This window comes from Gordionus sp. m RMFG-2023, chromosome 3 (assembly GCF_954871325.1).
Source record: "Gordionus sp. m RMFG-2023 chromosome 3, tfGorSpeb1-WG-v2, whole genome shotgun sequence".
Lineage (NCBI taxonomy): Eukaryota > Metazoa > Nematomorpha > Gordioida > Chordodea > Parachordodidae > Gordionus > Gordionus sp. m RMFG-2023.
This window is the reverse complement of record NC_088777.1, coordinates 44532246-44558008: the sequence shown is the minus strand read 5'-3', so window position 1 is coordinate 44558008 and position 25763 is coordinate 44532246. Positions and strand designations below refer to the sequence as shown.

Here is a 25763-nt window from a genome sequence, read left to right as displayed (position 1 = left end):
TCATATCCCTAGAATTCTTTTCTCACTGTTTGGCTAATTTGTATATTTTATTTTGCCCTTCTTTGGTATGTAGTTCTTTATACATGTTGTTATGTGTATCGTGTTAACGTGGAGTCATTTTGTATAATAAACATTTTATTTGTGATTTTTTTGCGCATTCATTCTTTTAATTTTTATTTGTGATTAATATTTTTTGATTTTTTTTTGCGCATTCATTTTTGTGATATATTATAAAAAAAATTGCTATTTTTAAAATGAGTTAAATTATTATTTTTTTGTTTATTATTATGCATTAGTGTTGTAAACGAACGCGTTCAAAATGAACGCGTTGAACGCGTTCGTGAACGAAGTTCGTTTTTTGAAAAAAAGGTGATGCACGGCGTTCCTTTTTTGACGAACTTTGAACGTGAACGCGTTCCTTTTCTTTGATGAACGCGTTCAATTTTACGTTCGTTCAATTTTAAAAACACTTTTTATTTTTATTTATTTGAAAAATTAATATTAATCCGCATTTTTTAACAAAAAAGTCTTAGATTTTTATTTATTTGAAAAATTAATATTTAATCCAATTTTTTAACAAAAAAGTCTTATATTTTTTAATCAGCTGTTTTTACTTTTTCCTCTTTCATATTGCAATTAAAGTACCATAACGTGCTACTGCTAGAGAAGATAAGATTAAAGTTTATTAATTTGAATATTTTATATTTTAATTTAATAGATTAGCATTTGCATGGATGTAAATATTTCATCATCAGATTCTTAAAATCAAAATTCAATATTAGATGAATTAGAATTACCATGGCCCAAATATAAAAAATATTTCATTCTTTTAAAATCAATTCCGAGATATCCTTTTTTTTTGACGAGGAAGAAGAGGGCAGATTGGAGGATGATAACATAGCTCAATTTTTTGAAACAATGGATAAAACATTAAATGTTTTTAATAAATTCCCCCTTTTAAAAGAATTATTTATCAAGTATAACACCGCAATCCCTTCATCTGCCCCTGTTGAGCGAGTTTTTAGTATAGCTAACGCTGTATTAACTGACAAGCGTTCATGCCTATCAGATGAAAATTTTGAAAAGCAATTATTATTAAAAATTAATAAGAAAATTTTTTTATAAATTTATTTTTTTATCGCTCTTTTATATTGTATTTATAATTATATTATCAAAATAAAACTATGATTTTTTATCATGGCTAATATATTGTGTTGAAAAATATAAGGCATTTATTTATATCAAATTTTTAAAAAAAAATTTATCATAAAATTTTGAACGTATGAACGCGTTCATGAACTTGAACATATGAACGCGTTCATGAACTTGAACGCGTTCCTTTTTTTGAATTTGAACGTGAACGTGAACGCGTATGATTTTTGTCAATGAACGTTGAACGCGAACGCGTTCGATTTTTTTTAAAAATGTTTACAGCACTATTATGCATTAATTAAATAGATATATATATAGAGAAAAAAAGAAATAAAACTAATTATTGCGTTTTCGTTTTTTTAAAGAAAAAAGAAATAAAATATTATTCTCATTTTTTTAATTTTGAAGGGAAAAGAAATATATAAAGTACAAACTTGTTATTCTAAAAGATTAATAGGAGAGATATATTGGTCACGTAAGAACAATTTTAATTAATAATAAGTTTTGTATTAAAAGTTGATTTTTATTATTAGGCAAAGTTAAAACATGTCACATCGTGTGCCATAGCCTTAGCCCTAGTTACCGCCTTCGTAGCTATTCTCTTTGATTTTTTGTAATTTGTCTTGTCATTTGGGTTTTTGGATTTGTACAATATTTTATATAGGGCTTTTTTCTCCTGTATAGTTGTTTGTACCTCTTCATTCCACCACCATAGTTCTTTGTATGATTTGTTCCCTCCCCTTGTCAAGCCTAGTGTCGATTTGGCAGTGTCTATAAATATCTTCAGGTTTGAGTAATATTATTTTAGATGAAATATTGAGTTAGCCGTTTTAATCGGTTCAAAACGAGCCGTTTAACACACTACCGATGACCATAAATAAATTCTTTTATAAAAATCATGCACTTATAACAAGGAAAATATATTCACTGCTAGATTTAATTAGATTTTTCAAGAATGAATTATTAAATTTTTTTTTATAACTTTGGTTTCGATAGAGAAGATTTCTAATATATTATATTTGTCACTGACCTTGATAAAAATATGATAAAAGCATTAAAACTAAATCAAGATTAAACTGCATTTGACATATTAAATGATATGCATTTAATGATGGTTATTTGAATAGTAATGCACCATCAAAAACCTTTATTAGAATGTATAGTGCTGGAATTCAAAATACAATATATGCTTTCTTTATTCTTATTCGTGAGACAAATTAAACGGTGTCCTCCTATAGATAAAAAGGTCGCATATCTTTATTTTTCGTGAGAGAAGTGTCAAACGGCCTCCTCCTATGGACGAAAAAACAACTTCGCAATATAATTCCAACGGCATCCTCCTATGAACAAACCGAATTTCTTAATTTCTTATTATAAAGTTGTTCAAGATATTGGTATTTTGGTCAAAATTTTATAGACAATCAAGATAGGTGAAAGTTTTGAGTTAATGAAAAACGTTCACATTTAGCATATGGTCATGTATTATCAATCACCCATAACACTTGGGTTTAGTAATGGGTGGCGTGCTGTAGTTTACATTTTTTAATATACAGTCTTATGAGTATTTAATTTAACATATTAACGACTTAATTTAAACACATGCATATATAATTATAATCTTTACAAATGTACAACAAAAGAAATAATTGATTTACATTACAAGAAAATAAACCAAATATTTATCAAATAGTCGTTTAAGAGAAATCCTTTTTTTTTAAAATTTACTTAATTTTTTTACTACAGATAACCTTGATTCTTTCCTATAGAAAATTTTGCGTTGTTAAAGATTATTAATAAAATATATCAAATTTCTTAACTAAAGAATAAATTAGTAAAATATGAATCAGAGTTTTTTATGGCTAGACATATCTTTTTTTTAAATTTATACATGGATATTTTACAAAAATAAAGAATAATGCCTTGTAGAATTTTTTTTTACAAAATTTAGCTGCTGCCCTTATTGAAAATCAATTATAAATTCGACAATGACTTTATCAGCCAGTTTCTGAGAAATATTGGCATGGGCAATATTATTAATCATGGTTTGTGAATTGATTATTTTGGATGTAGTCTCCCCTATACCAAAATTATTAAGATATTTTTCTATCCCTTTAAAACTGATGGCATGAACATACTTACAAAATAAAAATATTATTAGAATTTAAAAATGATAATTACTATTAGGTTTTTTTGAGGTTATAATAGCTACTAGATTTATTTGAGGATATATTTTTTTTACATTTTATTTGAATTAATTTGAAAATATTTTTCAAATTTTGGAAATGGGAAATTTGTATTATTGTTATCAAGAACATTATATTCTAGAATACCTTCCACTTCATCAATATTTTCATTGTCTGACTCACACTTACATCGATTTCGATAACCATTTGCGATGACATTTTAAATAATTTACACACGATGATTTAGGTTTATAATATAAATTGAAAATATAAGTTACAATTTCAAAATTAAATAATAAATCATAAAAAATTATAAGTAATTATACTCTATTTAACTTTTCATGTTTATAGTTACATTCATTATAATTTGAAAGTATTCAAAAAAAGGAGCGCCCTAAATATATAAATAATTGGAAAATATCACGCTATCTACTAAAAAAGATAGGTTATTTTTATTTATTGAAATTAGTGGCGAATAGATTTGCCAACCCGTAATCCTTTAGCTCATATTTTTGCTACATGTTTTATAAACATCCAAATCATTCATTAATTTTTTTTTCTCTTTTTTTTTATTGAAATGTGATAGAAAATCTATTCATTAAGTCACACTAGTAATATTAATTTAATATTGGTGAAAACTACCAATTCTGGAAATTCTTCCAATTCTATCATTTATTACTAAAATAATAAAGCCCAATTTTGATGCCTCAAATCAGTATGCTCAATTAAATTATGATCAGCATCATATTGAAGAGCATTATTTAGAAAACACACATCAAATATTCAAATGCAAAATGTCACACATTATAATAGCACAATCAACTGTAGAAATAAACAAAGTATATTAAATATCTAAACTATAATATACTCCTTACAAGGGTAAATTCATTTTAGATAAATACCATTCTATCACTCTTTTTCTCTATGCTAAATTCAGGCAATTAATTATGTTGCCAGAGGAGGAGTGCAAATGACTGTTACTTAAATAAAATACACTATATTAGATTACAAGAGGATCAGGAAATAATGGAATTAGATTACCATCGACGAGTCGAAAATTCACTCCTCTTACGACAAATTGGGATATAAATAATGAAATATTATTTTTAAATTTTTTTAAAAACCAAGGCTGTTGAAAAAATTTACATATATTGACCGAAATTTTAAAAAAATTGGGCCGGGTTGCGCAAATGGTACTACTGCAGGTCTCTTATACATATACAGTTTACTTATGATTTAGATGAATTAATATTAAAAAAATAATTTCAAAAGTTTCAAAAGTTGAACATAATTTCACTTTTTGTTAAACTAAGTATTTAACATATTGGTAAAAGGTTTTTATAAAGCTAAGTAGTATAATAAATTGGGCAAAAATCTTAGTCATGATGATGCCCAAATTAGACAGTGTTGGCTGTATATATTAGTGTTATTAATCGGCTAAGTCTACAACCGGAGCCTAGTCTTGGATCGAAATAATCTACCCCAAATTGACTCGAATTGTGAACTCAGTTTCTAAACAGTAGTTATGAACTCGAATCCTGAACTCTAAGTAAGTTAATTATTTTTATTTTCGTTATTTTATATATAGATAAAATTAAGAATGCGGGAATACTTGCCTATATTTTAGTAAAAACCCTCATTATTTTGAATAAACGCCGTTTTTTCGGTAAAAGCATTGATTTTTATTATGAACTAGATTCGTTTAATTCAGCACTAAAATCGGATAAAAATATCTAAATAATTTAGATTTAGCATCTATTTAACCAATCATTTAGCTTTGCCAAAATATTGTTTATTTTTACTTTACTCTAATGAAAGCAAATATAGATGTACAAACTTAGTATAAATATACAAATCAATATTTTAGGCTTAAAATTATTGCCGGGGCCTCGAAATTTCGATTCATAACTTCATTTTATAAATTTAATAGAGCTTTTTCAAAATTTCTTGTTTTTCAGGTCAGGGTTTTTAAATCTTGTACATATTTAGTTTTATCCCTGTTGGTGTGTTTATTTTAACTAATTTTTTTAAATATTTATACCCTTGTCAGCATTTATACATTTGCTTTTGGAGGAATTCGCAGGACTTTCTAACTTATCTTATTCTTTTTAAAAAAGAAGCAGATATAAAATCTTTATTCATTCCCTGATTTTTATAAAGTTTAAGGCACTTTGTTTAAAACTTATTAAAGTACGCTAAAATTACATGAGCAATAATAAATTAAAATATTAGCATTGGGCGAAACGAAACTAGTCATAGGTTGGAACATTTATAAGACAAATTTTTCAATAAACAATTTTCAATAATTTGCCAAAAATTGATAATTATATTTTAATTTTAATTTCAAGAATTTTAACTTAAGTTGTTCTTAAATATAAACAAATTTAAGCAGCATTTAAAAAATAAATTGCTTTGGGATTATAAAGCATAGGTTAAAGTAAATTATTTTCAATATTATTTTTTCAACTATTTATTAGATTTGATAATAATAATTATAATCACATTAAGTCTTTCATGTATGCTAAATATAGTAATGCACCGAAGAAATATCGTAAAACCCCAAATTTCATGTTTCTCTTCGGTTTGTAAGGTGGGTATAATTCCTTTTTTTGGAGCTAAATAGAAGGGAGAAGAAAAATTTAATTTTAAAAATATGATAATACTATGTATATATTTTTTTCTTTTTTTAAAATTATAAAAACACATTTTACCCTATCCCAATTAATTGAGGCGAAAAATGAATGGGAGGAAATATCATTAAAACCATTTTCTAGATTGCTTCCTAGTCTTTCCTCAGGATTCTGTGATCATAATATATATAATTGATATTTTAAATGCACTAATTATTTTATCAAACCATATTGAGGAATCCATTCAATATAGAGGTGGCTTCGACTGAAACACGCCATGGACCTGAAAGTATTGCTGAATTAAACAAAAAAATTAAACATGATTACATGTTATTTAATTATAAAAATAATTTTAAAAATGCTAACTAATTATTAAAAAAACAAAATTCAAAGAAACATTAAAAGTGTAATTTATTAAACCCTGGTAGTAGCGAGAAGTTGCTTCATCAGACCCTAGTAAATCGACAGGGCCAATTAGTAGTTCATAGAGAACAACTCCGAAAGAGTACCAATCTACGCTAAAATCTTTCATAATTAATATAAAATTTTTAAAGAATATATTTATCTAAGAATAAATATTTTTTATTAAAATTTTTAGTTAAGTTTAAAAAATATTTTAAAAAAAAATTCTATATTCGAGATAGATATACATAAATAAATAACATGCTTACCATAGTATTCATTGCGCATAATCTCGGGCGCCATGTAAGGGATTGTCCCACAGAATCCTTTAACCATTTCATCTTTTGCTATGCCCTCCTAATTTAAATAATTACGATAGATACATAAATCCGTAATAGCTCGACTCAACAAAGTACGAATTTTCTCGCAGCATTAAATATAATTTTTACACAAGATTTAATAAGAATTAATTAAATTAAGAGTACTAGAACTGATAATTTGTTGAAATAATAAAAGCTTATCGATATTTCTTTGGCTTAAATTAAATGGTACGGTTCCATTTTCAAATTCTTTTTTAAGGAACGACAAAATGTTTATAATACTCTAATCGGTTTCCGGAACCTATTCCTGGAAATTTAAAAAGAAGTTTTTATATTTTGGTTTCTACATTTATATTTTGTTTCGTGGATCCAAGTATTTCGTACCAATTTTAAATTCTAAATTAAATAAAATTATTATCTCCAGCCATGCGCCAGCTAACCTTCATACAATCAAAGATCGAAAACTACAAAGGATATACCATTTATTTGGATATTTTTAAAATGGATAATGTCGGCATAGGCATTTCATAAATTTAAAAATGATTTTGATATTATTATCGTACATCATGAAAATAGAAAATCATCTGTAAGAAAATTCTTAGGGAATTTTATATTTAAAACGAAATTATAAAACAATTTCAATAAATTCTGATAAATACTTTTGTTGGTTAAAAAAGGGTTAGATAAGATAGTGAATATAAACACTACTTATGTTTAGTTCATGGTTTATATTATCTAGTAACAGGTGGATAGTACTAAAAAAAATCTTTGGTTGAAAATCTAATCGAAAGAATAAGAGAGATAATAACTGCTATAATAATATAAAATGGTAAGAAGAAGAAGAAGAAGAAGAAGAAGAAGAAGAAGAAGAAGAAGAAGAAGAGAAGAGAAGAGAGAGAAGAAGAAGAGAAGAGAAGAAGAGAGAAGAGAAGAGATGAGAAGAGAGAGAGAAAGAGAGAGGAGAGAGAAGAGATGAGAAGAGAGAGAGAGAAGAGAGGAGAGAAGAGAAGAGAGAGTTTGAATCCGAGATAATCAGAAAAAATTTTCCAAATACAATAGAATAAACACTGGAATTGCTAGATCTTGATAGCACAGATCTATACTCTGATATTCGTTTAAAATGATTAAAATTACAAAATATTATTTTAATTTAAAATTAGTTATCTTTACAATAAAGATCTAATGATATGCTCATATATCTGTTGTATATATTTTATTTCTAGCTATATTTAGCTTTTCTTAATAAAAAAAGTTAAAAATTGTATATTATAAAAATTTTAAGTCAGTGCCGATTTATGTCGCCCAAAATGACGGCAGTTAAAAGGAACGTACCGCTGGCCGTAGATAGTTTTATTGGCACAAATGTCTATTATCAAATCTTTTCAAAAATAATTATTTTACATACCTTGCAATATAGAAAGTTGCCTAGTCTTCACATGGCCTTTCCGGTCTAAAAGTATACTTTCCGGTTTGATGTCACGATGAATGATCCCTTAAAAGATAAAAATAAACTTTGTATTTGAATTTCTAAAAAGTTTTTATTAAATGATTGAGTAGAAATTAGCTAAAGATAGAAATTACTTTATCAAAAAGGTAACTATTGCAGTTAGTAAAAGTTACTTAAAAATTGTACCTAATTATATTAAAATTAACAATAATATATAATAAATACAAGAAAATATATTTTTTCTAAAAACCGTTGTCGTGCAAATATTTTATGGCAATCACGATTTGTGCAGAATAAAATATAGCGTGATCTTCAAGGAGTCTTCCGTATCTTTTTAAAAGGGATCTAAGATCACCCCCTGAAGTGAAGTCTCTCACTATTATATAGCTACGAAATAAAATAATATGAGATTTTAAACTAATTTTTTTGAAAGTTAGCTTATTTAAAACGCTCTTATCAAAGATAGGAGATAAAATTATATCTTATAACATTGCAAACAAAGAGCAGCTTTAAAGAAATGACTAGCATGAGGCATAATCAATTGATATATAGAATTCTCATTTTTAAAAATATTTGCAGTCATGCTCCTAGCTAAAACTTTTATATTTACATACTTTCTCATTAAATCGGTGATAAATAATAAAATACTTGCGCGGAGTTTGATAAAATGCATAAAGTCCAACCAGGAAAGGATGGTTCTTGTTAGTTTTAAGAACATTTATTTCTGATCGAATACACCGGACGGAAGCGATATTCTATATACAAAATATATGATTTACAATCCAAAATGGAAAAAATAGCCCATAATGCAATCACATTAAATTAAAAGATAAATAAATATAAACCTCATATCTATTGAAATATCGTCTGTTGAGAAACTTCAAAGCATATTCTTGGGTGGAATTCCTTAGCTTGACTTTAAATTCCATCTCAAATTTTCCACTTCCTGCGACACCGTGACATCTAAATTCGGACAATTTGGGCTTCGGTGTTCTTAGAACTTTATTAATAAAAAATTTCGTATATAAATTTTAAAAAAACCTAGAGGAAAAATATATTGGAGAAATAAAATGGTATATAAATTTATACCCCTTTCTTCCCTGGAATTAATGCCGCGAAATTTACTATGCGGCATAGTTTTGTTGGACGATTCTATGGGTATTAAATAAAAATGAAGATTTCTATGCGTAAATTTTAATAACTTGCAGTAATAATTTGCAAAATATGGATGGGCAAAAAGGTTATGAAGAATTAAGATTTTATAAATTCAATTAAACTTAGGGAGAAAAAAGATGTGTTAGCTAGTCAAATATTCTAGGGAAATTTGATTACCTTTATAATTTGTCCAGTCGCATATGTTCATTTTGGATTCTCGATTAGCACTAAGACCTAATTCACTATATTTTGAATATTTTGTTTAAAAGTTATCATTAATTTCAACAAAAAAAATAATATTATATTCTAAATTCTAACTAAACATCTTCTAAACAGAATTACTTTCATTTTTTATTTTTCTCTTTTAATTTATCTTTCTTCCTTTTACTTTGCACAACAATTGGATTAATTATACATTATGCCAAAAAGAAATTATTTGTTTTACGATATGCGATTCGTATTTTAAGAACTCAAATAAAAATATTATATTTTTGAGAATTCGAATCGAATAGATAAATGATAAGGATTCGATCCAATTACGTTATAATTCGTTTTGATGGACTTAATTCATATTTTCACTTTTCAAAATATTTTAAATAATTTAATTTTCAAAAATTTCAAGAATGGAATAATAGTTTTTTTAAATTCATTCTTCAATCGCTTTATTTGCTAACCTTAAAAACAACTAAATCCATCTAATTTACTTGAAATCCAAAGGTTTTAATCTATATTGACGTTGTCCGCTCTTATCGTCATCCCCCATGCTAATATCGGGAAAGGTAACTTTCTTATTGTTATTAAGTTTGACCCATATTTGTTTGTCTAATATGATACAAATCATAAGCATATCTATAATATTTATTTTACCCTCTTTATGAGCCGTTGGAGATTTCTCTTTGTGTTTGAGGCAATCACTTAACAAATTGGCATCTTTAAGATTAGTATCTGGAACTATCATCGCATTGATATTGCTAATGTCATCTTTAACATTAGTTTCTCCCGCTCCTTTCAGATCAATGGATTTTTTCTTTACCAATTTTTCAAAGAACTGTCTAATTTTTCCCTTTTGTTTAACTAATAAAATAAAATTAAACATGTCTATAATATATATTACCTTTTTTTAAAGGTTGCTTTTCAGATTTTTTTTTATCACCAAATAAAAGTTTCATCATAATATTTTCCATGTTAGATTTCACAAATTAATTTTTTATAAATAATATAATACGAATATTTGCTTATACTTAAAAGATATTGATTATTGAAAGATAAACTGATTGTTAAAACAAAATATTCTAAAGTTTGTTTGTTGAAACCTCTTATGATTTAATCAAATTATTCTTAAATCAGAATAAGAAATAGGAACCTGCAAACCGAGAAATCTTTCTCTTCTTCCTTGCAACCCGTTTGAGGAGCATATACTGAAATGTATAGTATTGATTGACCAATGCAGAGTTTTATCTTCATCTATCAGAGATCCTGTTGACTTCTACTATTAAGGAGGTTAGATCTTGACTGAGGATGATGCCGACACCGTTCCTATTGCTAGCAATTCCATTATAGTACAATTTATACCCATTTCCAATCATTCTGTCCCTTCCATTTCATCTCTTGTATGCACGCTATATCAACTTTTCTCTTTACCTTTAAGAGTCCCAATATTCAAACTTGCTAATCTTGTCTTCTTTGCTTTGACCTTTACTTTACTTTTCACAGGTTGAGGTCTACACCCTGCGCGTCGCTTGGAGGGAACGCCCTAACTTTCATATTCATATTTCCATTTGTTTCTTCATTTTGTTTATTGGACAGGTATTCTTAGCACCCAGCTGTCCAGGCCTGTCGGTGAACGGGGTGTCATCTCTAAGCTCCGAAATTCATCATACCATATTACTTTACACATCAGTCATCGAAGAAAAGCTTGAAAGTTTTCATGCTCCTTACCAGGATTGAACCTGCGTCCTTCTTCATCCTTCTGTTACCAAGCATACATCTAACTCATTAGGCCACCCCGGCCCAACAGTAAAAAGATATAAATCAAGATTAACGATAGGTTTAAAATTATATTCAAGACAAATATTCAAGAAAGTGAAAGAATATACATTAAATTATCGTCCTACGTAAATGCCCTTTTTTCGCATGGATCTATTTCAATTTCAATCCATTCTTTATTTGTTTAAATTGTCAATAAATTTCACTATTTTTTTATAATTATTTCCCAATATACCTTATTCTATTCAATAAAGTAGTTGCAATAATATATTTATATATCATTTTTATACCTACATGATCTTACGGGAATAGAATCTCCAAAGTTTACATGTTATAATTTTTATCTAAATAGTAATTTTTCTCAAATCATTCTTTATTTGTTAATAATTAACCCAATTCTCTATTACAATTCTAAGCGACAAGAGTTGTAGCGTGGTGGGTGGTCACGATTATCGTTTTTCTGATTATTAAAATAGCTGGAAGGTGCAAAAGATAGTGTACGGGTTAAGATAAACGAAAAGCATATAATACCGGTTTTTACTATATGCAATGAAATATTAAACGCTTTATTAATGTAGGATGAAATATTTATTTTTTTTAATAATTATAGTATTAAATATACTTATAATTGTGCATATGAACAAAAATTTGAAAAAGGTTGAATATGTTAAGAGGTTATAGCATAAACAAAATTATCATTTTGGAATGTAACACGTACTAATTATAAGTCAAAAGTTAAAAAGTCTTTCTATGCTCTAGTAACGAACTGAAGTCTTCTAGGTATTTTCTCGAACAATGCCTGGTAGCTGTTAGTAATCTACGACCCGGAAGAACCAACAGATCATTACCTCGAACATTTTATGCTTATCCACCGACATCAACCTGAGGCAAATTTACTATCATTATTCTTATCATCATGCGGTCACAGCCTATATTCAAAATTAAAATTAGCCTTTGCACCAAGGCCTATGTTGGAAATGTCAATAGAGGACGTAAAAACGATTTTGGGAAACAATAATAACAACAAAGGTCTATCAATCAACAAGCTTCGTCAACGCATCCAGCAAGATGGTGAAACGATTACTGAATATGCGGAAGCTTTGATAGCTTTGGCCTCACAGTGCGATCTAGGCCCCAGCTGGGACCTTTTCCTGTCCTCCCAATTCGGAGCGGAGATACAATCCTCCGGAATAAGAGGTCACGTAATCACGTCCGATAATATAACGTTTAAAGGGAAGCTAAAAATTGCGCAAACCTGGGAAATGGCCGAAGCGCTTAACCAAAATAATGCGAGAACCACGCCTACAGCAACCAAATAAACATACCCACAAAGTATACGCATGTACAAAACACCCCGCAAACTTTAGAGAATTACTATCAACCCCCACGTCGGAATTTACCACGGAATGATAACCCAACCTGTTATAATTGCGGGAACGTGGGGCATTATAAATACAATTGCCCAATGAAACAAACTTTCAACAATTATAACTCCTCTCAGTATACTCCTCGAAATATTCCTACGACCCAACCCAACGTACCAGACGAAACGACTGCGTACAGACTCAACAAATTTCAAATAACCCACATGATCTCTTGGACCTACCACCCCGGGGTAGCCCAATTTAAGAGGGGAGGAAAATGCCGTATTCCCACAAAAACACCTTTTTTTTATTTTGATTTTATATATATTGATTTTTTTATGTGTGGTCTTCCACCTGTTACAAATCCCTTTTTTTTATGTCCTCCACGTGTTTTAAAAATTTAGTCGTAATGAAATCCGCTCTGAACCAGCGGTGCGTCGAATGCCGTTTTATTTATTTTATTGACTTAAGGTAGGGTTTACCTTCGTTATTAAATCCGCTCTAAACCAGCGGTGCGGCGAATGCCGTTTTGGTTTATTTTTGTAGGAATTAAGAATGAAATCGGCGCCGACGGCCGGGTAGCCGTATTTAAGAGGGGAGGAGTGTTATGTTCTATCCCCCCTTATTTCTTTTTTGTTTCTTTTGTTTTCCCATCTTCCTTTATTTTGTTATGAAATTAATATATTATACCTTATTTTTGGTTCTTACCAGTTTCATGAATGATTATATCGCGATTAAATAACAACTTTTTTTTCCCTTTTGTTTTAAAAATTATAAAGGTGGAAAACAAAACACCATTAATTATTAATTATTTTTCGTGCTTTTTAAATTGAATTTTTTTTTGTTGTAATTTCACTTATTCGAATAAACTTTGAAAATTACGTTGTCCAAGTGATTCCATGACTAAATCGATAAAACCCGGCCCCCTGGATCCAGTCATTGACCATCCCGGACCCCCGATCACGGACTGTATTATTCCCATTCAGACTGGGGGACCCATCGGTCCAAACACAACAAATTTATCAGATCGGAATACTTTATTTTCCATGCGTATCACATTATTTCGAATACTCTTAAATTCCAATATAAACTTAGACTCGTCGCCAAAACAACTTTTGACAATTTGGTAAAGATTCAATCTTTATATTTCTTCGCAAAATAATATAATTTCTTCTTTTGAACCGATAGTAGAAATTTTTTCTTAGCCCATCATTAAACTAAAAAGTACAGTTACGGTTATTAAAATTAAAATTTTATAAATATTATAAACCAAAAAATGCAATCTTTTGTTGCAGATATTTTTTGTTATATTGCTTTTGAATCAAATGAACAAATTTTATCCGAAATTTTCCAACAATTTATTGCAAAATTCGCTTATCCTTGGATGTTGTCACATTTTGACTTCTTTTAAGGCCATTGAGAGCAGATTCGACGGGATCTATTAATATATTGATATTATATCTGATTATTTTTCTGTTGGTATGGATGAATTATTCATTCCTACTTCATGTAATTCGAGAATTTTTTTCTGGATAATTGGTTCAATTGATCCATGGGGGCATTTGAAATTAAAATTTAAAAATAATCTTGAAAAACTAAAGTTAACATGTTTTTTCAGATATTTATAAAGATATGACATTTAAAACTCATTTTTGAATTATAATATTTTCCTGTAAATTGCCATAACTTCAAAATTAGTTATCCAAATAAATTATTAAATCGTCATTGGAATCTTGAATAAATTTTGGTCAAAATATAACTATTTGCAAAATTTGATTTGCCTACAATGATCGTAAAGTCATTTGATCGTAAATTCATCCATTCTTCTGATAGGTCCATTTAACAGTTGTAAATTAAGATCATATCTTAAATAATTGTTAAAACATCACTTGGAATTATTTGATATATTAAAATAAATGCATAAATAGAATAATTAACTGCATAAAAATTTGTTTTAATTAAGGAAGTCATCCATTTCGACCGAAATGGACGGAGATCAGAATATTAAGTTGGCCCTCCCCAAAATTTTTCGTGCAAAGAGCCAACATGTATAACCAGAATTATTTTTGGTTTTGGGTGGTATATTTGTATCACACTTCATATGAATATGATTTATATTATTATTTGGTTTATTACTTAGATGAAAAGATGATAATTCCCTCTTTACCAGTCATATATATAATTACTCCTACGGTGAACCTTATCACTCAGAGAGCTCACCTCACCAGAATGACTCACACTCTGGCTTTAGTTCCTAACGTTAGATGGATCGTTATAGAAGATGCCAATGAGCCTTCATCCAAAGTTGCAAATATTTTGAAAAATTCTCAGCATCCATACGCTCATTTGTACATCCACAGAGAATATGTAATTATGTTATTTTTCGACTCTCACATTTATACTAACACCACAAAGAACCAATATAAATAATAATCTTTTAGAAAATAAATTATTGCTTCAAATGTAATAATTGATTCATTTAATGATTAAATAAAGATTAATTAAAATGTGTAGATTTAAAAAATATATTTAGATATTTATCTAGGAACGTTCCGAAACTTTCTGACTGCTGGAGCGGAACCGGAACAGAGCAAACTTTTGACCGGAACGGGAACGTAAAATGCCCTTGATTTTTTTTGTGGGGGTGGGGGGGGGGGAGAATTAATTATTACATCATTCAAAAAGAAAGTTATTCTGGTTTAAAAAACCTTCTTTATCTTCATTTAAAAAGAATGACCTGAATCATTACAGAGGATGTGCGCAAAGAAATCTAGGTATAGCTTGGTTGAGAAACTCGTTCCATGTCTATGAATCGTCTATACCCACACCTAGTTCAAAATCAAATACAACGAATCATAGGAAATCAATGTCCCAGTCAACTTTTTACACACAAATGGCATCTCACTTTGAAAACAAATACCGAAAATCTACTAATCCTTTCCAACGTAAAAGCTTAAGAAGTTCCACCAATAGTCCTGTGTGGCAAGATAATACTTATAACAAAAATGGGATAGTTTATTTTGCGGATGATGACAATATTTATGATCTGGATTTATTTTATCAAGTTTTTCTTATTTATTTAGAAAATAAAAAGTAAGGAATGAAAAGCAGGAAAGAATGCCTATTTAGATTTTAAAAGAATCATTGTACATATAATATATCTCACTCACCCTGCATTCACAGTCATAGCGAATTGGTGGCGAAGTATACAAAATAATGGGGAATGCAGGGTCACCCAGTATAATTTTTTCGATTAATTTAAAAAATGTCAAATTGTAATCTAAATTGGCGACAATTTTTTCATATGATAACTAACCATATTTTTCATATTGCCATTAAGATGAGAGAGATAAAGAGTGTTGGGGTATGGCCTGTAGCCTTTTGCGGTGGAATATATCTGGAGAGGCCTTTAGTGGTTAACGGGAAAGTGGCGGAATGGTTAGTAGCTTACGATAAGAAAAGACCTATGGCTACGGATATGGCGGGATTCGCTGTCAATCTCAATCTTTTTTTAAAAAATAGTGACGTTTATTTTGACGAATTACATAATCCAGGTTTAAAATATGAATATGTCTAGACTAAAAATTGGAACAAAATAAAAATAAAATTAAGCAAAATTTAAAAGGTGCGATAAAAAAACTCAAAAAATATGGGGGAAAAAATGACAAAAAATGCTAAAAAAAATTTCTAAATTTTTTAAAATAAAATTTTTAAAAATGAGAAGAAATAAAATGAGTGAAAAATTAAAAAATATAAAATAATAAAAAATAGAAAAAATAAAGCATATATTAAAAAAGATTCAAGCAAATTATTTTTAAAATAATAAAATACTAAATAATGAGTAGGAAAAAAAAATAGATAGGTAATCGAAAAAGTAAAAATTGAATTAAAAATTATTAATTAAAAATTATTAATTAAAAATTATTAATTAAAAAATTACTCATAGAATTGAAAAAATATATACAAAAGTTATTTACTAAAAATAATCATGATATATATTCTCCAAAATCTAAAAAAAATTCATTCATATTAGCTCGCTCAGGGGCGTCACTAGCCTTTACAATCTCAGAGGGCTCAAAATTATTTTCAAAATTGCTGTGTTTTTTATCTAGCTTTTTTTAAATTTACATGGTATATAAAAAAAAATCAGATTTTTGTGGGGGCTCGATCCCCTGCCTCCCCCTTTAGTGACGCTTCTGATAATGGTTAGCTAAGTTTGTACACTAGCTAGATAAATTTGTATATTAGCTAGCGAAGTTCGTATATTAGCTAGGTTTGCACATTAACAAGCTAGTTTGTATATAAAACTGACAAATGTGTAAATTAGTACGCTAGTTTATAGATTAGTTGTCTAGTTTGTGTATTAGCTGGTTAATTTATAAACTAACTGATAAAGATTCTAATAGTTCGTAAAAACTAGCTAAGTTAGTATATTAGCTAGCTAAGTATATTTAATAACTAACTAAGTTTGATAAATAGTTTGTATATAATAAAACTGGTAAATGTGTAAATAAGTTTATATATTAGCTAGCTAAGTATATTTATTAACTAGTTAAATTTGATAAATAGTTTGTATATAATAAAACTGGTAAATGTGTAAATAAGTTTATATATTAGCTAGCTAAGTTTGTATATAAAGCTAGTAAATAGTGTAAATTAGTTCGCTAGTTTATAGATTAATAGTCGTTTGTATATTAGCTAGTTAGATTATAAAGTAGCAGGTTTAGATTCTAGCTAGTTTGTACAAACTAAGTTTGTATATTAGCTGCAACATTTTATGGCGCAAAGTTTGATTTTTAGTTTGCTATCTTCTAGCATTATGAGCTTTCTAGTATATGGCATTAATCTAAAATAAACATAATTATGAAAATAATTATTTGGTAGTTTTGAGAATTACACCAGTTCTAATATCTTAACAGAAATCAATGAATGAGTCCTGTAGGAAAAGGAAAGTTAGAAAAAATAATTTTTAAAATACACTTTATAATCTAATTTACATTAGATGGGCTTGAAAGCAATTTTCTCCGCAAAATCGTAGATTTGCAACATTTAGAACCACTGGCGAATAGTTGTACCCAAGTATTTTGATATAAATTAATATATTTTTTAAAACTATTTATAGAATTATGTTATATAGAAAAATTATACTTCGTTACTCCATAAGCATTAAAAATTAACAATTATTATAATCCTATATAAATGAAAATAAGGATTGTCTTATTACAATTGTTTGTGATTTTTTTATTTTTCTAGGAGTTAAAAAGAGATTTTCTTTTGATTATTGGGTGCTATAGGCATTATCTGGATTTTACCTTTGACTGTGTTGTATTTTTATAAAAATAATTTTGTTTTAAAAAATTTGATAGTCATTTATTTTGTAAAATGATTAACTTTTACTAAATTTTCATTCAAACTCTTGTATATATTGTATAGATATTAGGAGGGCAGGGAGGTGGGGTAGAGTGAAATATTTTATTTACTTAAAATGATAGATATTTACAAGAACAGAAAATCATATTTTTTTTCCCCAGTGGGATTTAAATTTGCTTATTTTTTTCAACATTATATTTCATTTCCTTCATTTCTTTTCTCCCTTTGCCCGACAAAGTTTTAAATCCTAAATAATATTAATAAAAATAATTTATCTATTTTCCCCCACCTTCAGAACCCCATTCGATTCTCCTATTTTTCCTCACCTTCAGAACTCCCTTTTATTACCCTGTCGAAGGTACCCTAAGGTCGTAACCCTCCTCCCCCAGTTAAAGACCCGGCTTAGCCAATCTTCTCGGATGTAGGTCTTCTTCCCGCGAATGTTGTTTACTCTACCCCGCCGATGGATAGGTTCGGCGCAGCTGTAATGTATTTTTAAAAATATAAACTTTTCAACCGGGCGCTACTTTTAAAAGTAGCTTAACACTGTAAATTTTATCATATGTGCATCGCAAAGTTAAGCAACGCGATATATGTAGCCTACTTATATATTGATTTATTTTATAATCTTTTTAAAATATTATTTTTTTTATAAGATATTAGTATGGCATACGCAAACAAAGAAACCAATTCTCAAATTAGAATCAAACTTTAGAAAGATGTACAATGTATCCTCAATTCAAAATATGGAAATTTAAATTTTTAACAATTTATTCAATTATAATGATATTTTATAATTTATTATTATGGAGCAAGAGTAATAATTTTAATGTAGAGTTTGAAGTTTTCTGTTTAATTTAATTTTGATGATAAAATAAAAAACAAAGAATCGAATAGGAAGAGGGTTTGGGTTGGCTTCAACAATTAATTTTTTTTAAAGATTCATTAAAAGAGGCAAAGTCTTATTCACTATGAAAGAGGGTATTTTTTAAAACACATGTTATGTTACAATAAAAATGATACTTACTATAACTATATTTCTTTCTGTAATACTTAAAGATAATTTTTTAAGGTTAAAAGGGAATTAAAAATATAGAGGTAAAGTTTAAAAAAAATAGATCAAAAGTTTATAATCAATAGTGCATGCCCAAATGGTGATCGTGATACTCAATTATGGATTCCAAATGATACTCAATTATGGATACCTGAGTGTTGCAGAGATATTTGGGGGCTTGTATTTGAACAATGTATGCGCAACTGATATTAGGTGTCTTTTGTCTCACATAAATAGGAACCCCAGCTAACGTTTTGTTGACCATAGTGTTCATTATCATGCATTTATTTCCTATATTGTGTTCGATTTAAGTTATATTAAGGGAAATGTACGGTTGAAGTAATATTGTCAATTATTATTTGAATGATGATGATTGATAGTTCAAGGTGCATCTACATAAGAGAGAAAATTTTGAAGGCAATATGCATAAGCTTAACCCCCCCCCCTACCCCACATCCCAAATATATTTTTTAATCCCTACCACTGAGAGCTTACCACCACCCTACCCCCATCAGATATATATGAAATTGTTCATACTCAACCCCCCCCCCCTGTTCATGTAGACACTGGTTCAAGGTTCATGTCGGGGTATTTTGGCTGCGTGAATTGAGCCCCACAATGGATCTTATTTCTAAAACCCGATCCTATCTGAGAATGTTTTTCCAAAGATTCCAGCCCCCTTCAAAATTTTATTTTAGAATATGGTCTGAATTTCAATAAAATCGGAAAAATTATCACATTATGCCGAGGCTAAAATTAAGATCAGAATCCCCAATCCAATCCTGAATTTCGATCAACCTTACTTTTACTCGTAGGTTGGTGTGATCAGACGGTATATATTTTTAGAACTTAGTGAAGGATTTATTCCTCCATCAAATTGAGTAGATGGTTCAAATTTAGACATATAGGGGAGACCGGGGATGGTTGGGACACTTTTCGTTCAAACTTTAATAATTTTAATATTAGTAGACTAATCTGAATAATTAAAATATCTTCTGAATCCCAAAAGTATAGGCTATTAGAAATAATTAATATATATTTTATGAAGATTATATTTTTTTAGAAAATTGAATTTAAAAAAAAAAATTTTTTTTGTCCCAACTATGACAGACTCTGTGTACGTTGGGACACACATATGTGATAGTTGGGACACTCGTGAAATAGAGGTCTAAATAAATTTAAAAATTTAAAATCAGTAATCCAGTAAAACTAGAGACTATGACACATATGATTTTATTGATAATATTATAATTCATAATCAATAACTATATAAAAAAATTTTTAGCAAAATTTAGGAAATTTATTTTGGCGAAAAAAAAATTGTAAAGAAAAAAATGTAAAAAATTTTTTTTTTAATCATAAACATAGTGAAAGATAAGTATTTAATTATTTATTATTCACAATACTAAATTAATAATAAAATTATAAAATTATAAAATTGTTTATAAAATGAGCTAAAATGGCGTGTCCCAACTATACTATGACCAACTATGACCGAGCCCACTAACTTTATAAATAGCATCCAAAATCATATTAATTCATGTTTATTGATTCTGAAAGTTTGCCAGATTGGAAAATAGGGTTTAGGCTTTCCTAAAATCTATTTATTATGATTTTTGAAGCTTTATTTATAAATATAAACGATAAAGTTTGCAAATATGTTTTATTACTTTTGGTATGCCAAAACACATTTTCTTCTGTAAAAATTAAAATACAAAATATTTTTCAAATCTTTTTTAGCCAATCATGTATGACAAAATTATCTATGTTATGCTCAAATTTCCAGTCTTATAAAATAATAGCTCAAATTATAATTAGAATGTCCTAACGTTCCCCTGTACTTAATGTACCCCGGTCTCCCCTACCACATTTCCAGCCAGAGTTATTATCTAAACTAGGGCACTGGGTTCAGTTATTGTTTTTTCCTTTGTAACATTTGAAAGCCTGTGTAATTAGAGATCAGTCACATAAATATTATAGGTTAAAATAGGTATTATATCATCCATAATGTACTATTATGTGTTTTTCACAAATTGTTTTTAAAACAGTGTATATATGCGAACTACATGAGGATGGAAGATAGTAATATTGCCAATAAGCATTTGATTACCTTTTGTGGGCAGTCCTAACCCATTCTAAATATCTTTATACCGCTTCGTTTACCTCAGGGATCAGTCCAAACCATTTCCACATCACCATTAGTTTGTTATTATTAGCCTTATGATTATGACGGTGAAGCAAGAGGGACTCTGTTAGGACCGCCGTAGTATCTTTACTTTAATGGCTGGTTAGCTCAGAAGATATTTTGTTAAAGAGACCTAGGATAGGAAGAGGTCATTTGGACGAATATGGCATTTTCCCTTAGACAAGAGGGAGTGAGAAATTTTAACCTAGGTCATTATCACAAGTTTGGTAAGAAGCTTTGTCAAGGCTGGTTTAAGTGATTTCAAACTAGGACGAGGTTATGTAAATAACTCATCATGAGCGACCAAGCTCGGTTGGTTTTGATTTAGATGACATCTATTTATTTAATTCTTTGTAGTCCATCTACTTTCCAAATGATATCGTTTTCGACCTTGTACGTTTATGGTGGCCGATACATTGATTTGGAATGGGTTGATAACCGGCCTTTTGGGGGACTTGTAAAATGGGAAGAGGGGAGAGGAATGAGTAGGGGCGTTTTGTCAGAAATTCTTTCTTTAAGGACGTGATGAATGGAAGGGGAGTGTTTAGCTGAACGAAGTATTGAAGCTGGTATTTATTGCACAAAGTTGTTAGATTTCATAGGGTACATAAGTTCCAGATGTTTTTAGAATGGGGAGAAGGCTTTTCTATCCCTTTACTTTCTATTATTTTGATAGTAATATAGAGTGATGGATTATTTATTTACCTCATATATTCTGTTTACCAATTATTATTTTTTGTTCCCAACTTGGATTTAAGGTTTTAAAGCGGATAAAGTTTATTTCCTCTGAAATATGAATTGGAGTTTTCTCGTATTATGTCTGATTTCTCAGCTTTATAAGTGTGATGATGTTTTTATTAGAATATCGGATTGCTTGATATTATACGATATTCGATTCGATTTGCATTTTACAAATAGGAATACAAAATTCCTAGATTAAAATTTTCGAATTGAATGCCAATAAAAAAAATATATGTTATTTTGTCGAATAATTTTTTATCTATTAATTGTTCGAATTATTCGTATAATATAATGTTAGAATTATTCTACTTTATAAATATTCTAAATTATTTGCAACTATTAGAAATTATTCATGAATATTCAAAATTAGCCATTAATCAATATTCAAAATTTATTAATAAATATTTGAAATATTTGAAAATATTCTTCTTAAGTATTTAATATGTTTCTTGCGGAACTTTTTATTATTTTTTTTTCCCCACATCTATAAATCATTTTTTTTTAATTATAATAATTCATTTTTTCATTTTTGAATAAATTTTTAAAGAATTTAATATAGAATATTCGATAAATCAAATCGAATATTTGACAAATCAAAAGCGAATAATGTTTATATTATTCGTACGAATACGAGTAAAGAATTATTTTATTCATAATACAGATCAATTATTCTCTTCAAACATACGAATATACGAATAGCAAATATTTGATTCGATTCATTTTTATAATTCGAAATCTATATATCTTTAATAGGTTTTGGAAAAGCCTCTCATAGTGTCTTTGAAGTGTGGACAAAACGTTCAGTAAAGCCATAATTGAGGGGGGGGGGGGTTTATACGTATGATTTATTTCTCAGGTAGTTGAACTCTTGGCTTCTAAACTGGAGCCCGTTAACTGTGACTAAAGATATGGGTTAACTTATGTGTACGAATATACCTTGTAAAACCTTTTTTAACGGAATTAGTATTCATCTGAAGCACGAGTCTACGACTATTAGTCAATTTTAATCATATAAGGATCCTGCCAAGTCAGTGTGCACTCTTTTACCTACAGTATTAAATTCGGAACATGGAGCATTTGAGATGTTGTGAATTGTCTTTATATTGTTGATACTTAAATCATACTTTTTATTAACGAGCTCTGGCATTGGTTTAGTTACGGCTACAATATTTTCTGGCTGCCTTCAAAGAGACAATGTGGACTTTTCTTAATACGCATGCTAGAAATATGAATGGTAAAAAAATATGTATCTCATTATTCGTTACATAGTCAGAAAAATATCCGCTAAGATCTTGGGGTCATCCTTGACGTATATATAGCATCACTTGATTTAGTTTAACATCCCTTTCGATTTGAGCTATTTGTGATTTCTCGTTTTATATAGGGCTATTCTTTTAATCTGTGTCACAATCTATAAGGTCATTCTGTCCCTTCGGTAGTGTTTGTCTTGGTTTCATATTTAGTGGCCCTTGTTTTAAAATAATGTTTATATTGATGACAAAATTATTTTCCAACGCTGTGATTCTCGTTAAATCCATTATTAGCATCCATCACCACTTCTTCGTAATTTGTTATAAGTGGTTTATGGTAGGATATTAACTTAAAAGACCATGCTATCAAGAATTATAGGAATAAAATCAAAATATTGTCGCCAACAGGGAATAATAATATTGATTTGTCTAAGTTCCTATTGGGCTTAGGTAAAATTTCAATAACCCAAGATCTAAAAATTTTAAATTTTAAAAAAATATTTCTCTTCCTTAAACAATAATTTTTTGATAATTATTCATGAGATTTCTTTGAGAGCAAGACTGCATTATATTATTATGATAAAATAAGTAATAAATTATGCTGCATTACCAAGATATTTTGACAAATTTTCGCCTATTTTCAAAAGCATTATATTATAACCCTCGACTTCTCTCGTAATCCCTTATTTTATTCATTTTAAATAGGAACAATTTTCTCATAGTAATTCGCACATTTATATTTTATAATTAGTAAAGGTTTAACCGGGACCAATTCAGAACCCTCAGCCAAAGTCCAATTTTTTTAAAAATGGTCGATTTACATGCAGCGGAGCCTTGCAAATTAATCCTTGCCGACTTGCGGGACTCTAGCCAGGGACTCGTACCGAACCTGAACCGAACGTTAAAGCAGGTATAAACCGTTATTATTTACAGAACCTAAACCAAACCTGAACCGTTAAATATATATCCCAAACTCTGTTTGAACCTTTTGATTATAACTATACCAGTGAGTTTTGATTGTTAAGTATCAGTAACTATTTTTAGATTCTATTGCCATTTGGTTTCAAGCTACCCAAGTTAGTGCATAACAAATGTTGGATCCTTTTTTCTCTCTCCTTACCCCGAATTCACAGTTAGCGCGAATTCGTGGCCTTTCAAAGCGAGTATACAAAATATGTTCCATTTTTCTGTATTTTTATATACTTAGCCACGAATTCGTGATAACTATGAATGCAGGGTTATTGAGATAACTTGCGAGAAATCTTGAAAATATTTTAATCGTATTGCGCACATAAATTAAGCGTTTAAAAAAAACGTAACGCACATTTTGTTCAAACTAAGGCGGGATTTTTAATTTTATATTTTTGAAAAAAAATGGATTAACAAAAAATGTATTGAAAAAAAAAAGTAGTTTCTAGACCAATAATTTGAAAAAAAAAATTTAATAGGTTTGTATGTAACGGGTTGTTTATAAATGTTCAAACCGAACCTAACCGATATTTATTTTTTTTTACGAACAAAACCTGAACCATTAACCGTTATTTTTTTATCTGAATCTACACTTTAACCGATTTTCCATAAGGTCTGGATCTCTGGCTCTAGCATGCCGATTAATTTTAGAAAGATAATAGAATCATTGGAACGACGCGTTAGCAGCAATTCGTTTGGAAGGAGGGAGAGGGGGGGGGGGGGTGATAGTTTATTTTTAAAACATTTACTTATGAATATTCAAGGTTTTCAGATATTTACAATTTCTAATTACGCAAATAAATATAAATTAATGATAAACTATTAAATGTATATCGGCCAATGAATTCACTATAGGTCCGTGAAGTTGGCAGAACGACTTGAGGTGCAATTGACAAAAGTTATGCCATTATTTAGAGTCTTAGTTGCACCTAATTGTACTTCTATCCGCCGGACATCAGCAGAATGTTCGTGAGTTATGAGTAAAATAAGGAAAATGTGAAATTTTTAAGCGGGCAGAACGACATGAAGTGCAATTAACAAAAGTTATGCCATTATTTAGAGTCTTAATTGCACCTAATTTCTATCCGGACATCAGCAAAATAAACCGCTTGTGAGTTATGAGCAAAATAAGAAAGTGTTGGCACTTTGCCAAAACCGAAAATAAGAAAGATCATATTCTGAAACTTGACAAATGTCGGAAATATAGATGTGCAAAAATATTGTTAAGAATTATAATGTGTTGTTAAACGACCCATTTGTCTTTCTGCGAGTCGAGGTAGACAAATATTAAATTTCATAGAGTCCTGCTTTTCACTCACCAATGACATATAATTTATGAAATTTTTCATTTATTTGTCCTAATTTCCTTAAGTTCCAACATAATTTCGGCTATTCTCAAAGTCTAAGTCTGTCATATATTTTTTTTTGAAATATTTTATTTTAGTTTTGCAGCGATAACGTTTCAAATGATTTAATAGGAAATTTTAAAATTGTAGGTAAATATGGCGCCGAGGAAAATTTGAAATCGATATTAATTTATAGAATAAATTAGTAA

At 28.8% G+C, this 25763-nt stretch overlaps 2 protein-coding genes across 2 annotated transcripts; one reads left to right on the top strand and one right to left on the bottom strand.

Moving 5' to 3' along the window:
- Positions 1 to 1681: 1681 nt before the first annotated feature.
- LOC135927019 (protein kinase C zeta type-like) lies at positions 1682 to 7133 on the bottom strand. Its single transcript, XM_065462955.1, has 6 exons — positions 7128 to 7133; positions 6637 to 6724; positions 6386 to 6490; positions 6193 to 6260; positions 6047 to 6136; positions 1682 to 1933 (listed from the first exon to the last, which is right to left on the bottom strand). The coding sequence occupies exons 1-6, from the start codon at positions 7131 to 7133 to the stop codon at positions 1682 to 1684; spliced, it is 609 nt and encodes a 202-aa protein (XP_065319027.1).
- Positions 7134 to 14804: 7671 nt separating this feature from the next.
- LOC135927192 (galactosylgalactosylxylosylprotein 3-beta-glucuronosyltransferase 1-like) lies at positions 14805 to 18792 on the top strand. The gene is made up of 5 exons (XM_065463144.1): positions 14805 to 15006; positions 15371 to 15703; positions 15980 to 16193; positions 17642 to 17718; positions 18666 to 18792. The coding sequence occupies exons 1-5, from the start codon at positions 14869 to 14871 to the stop codon at positions 18765 to 18767; spliced, it is 864 nt and encodes a 287-aa protein (XP_065319216.1). The 5' UTR covers positions 14805 to 14868; the 3' UTR covers positions 18768 to 18792.
- Positions 18793 to 25763: the final 6971 nt, after the last annotated feature.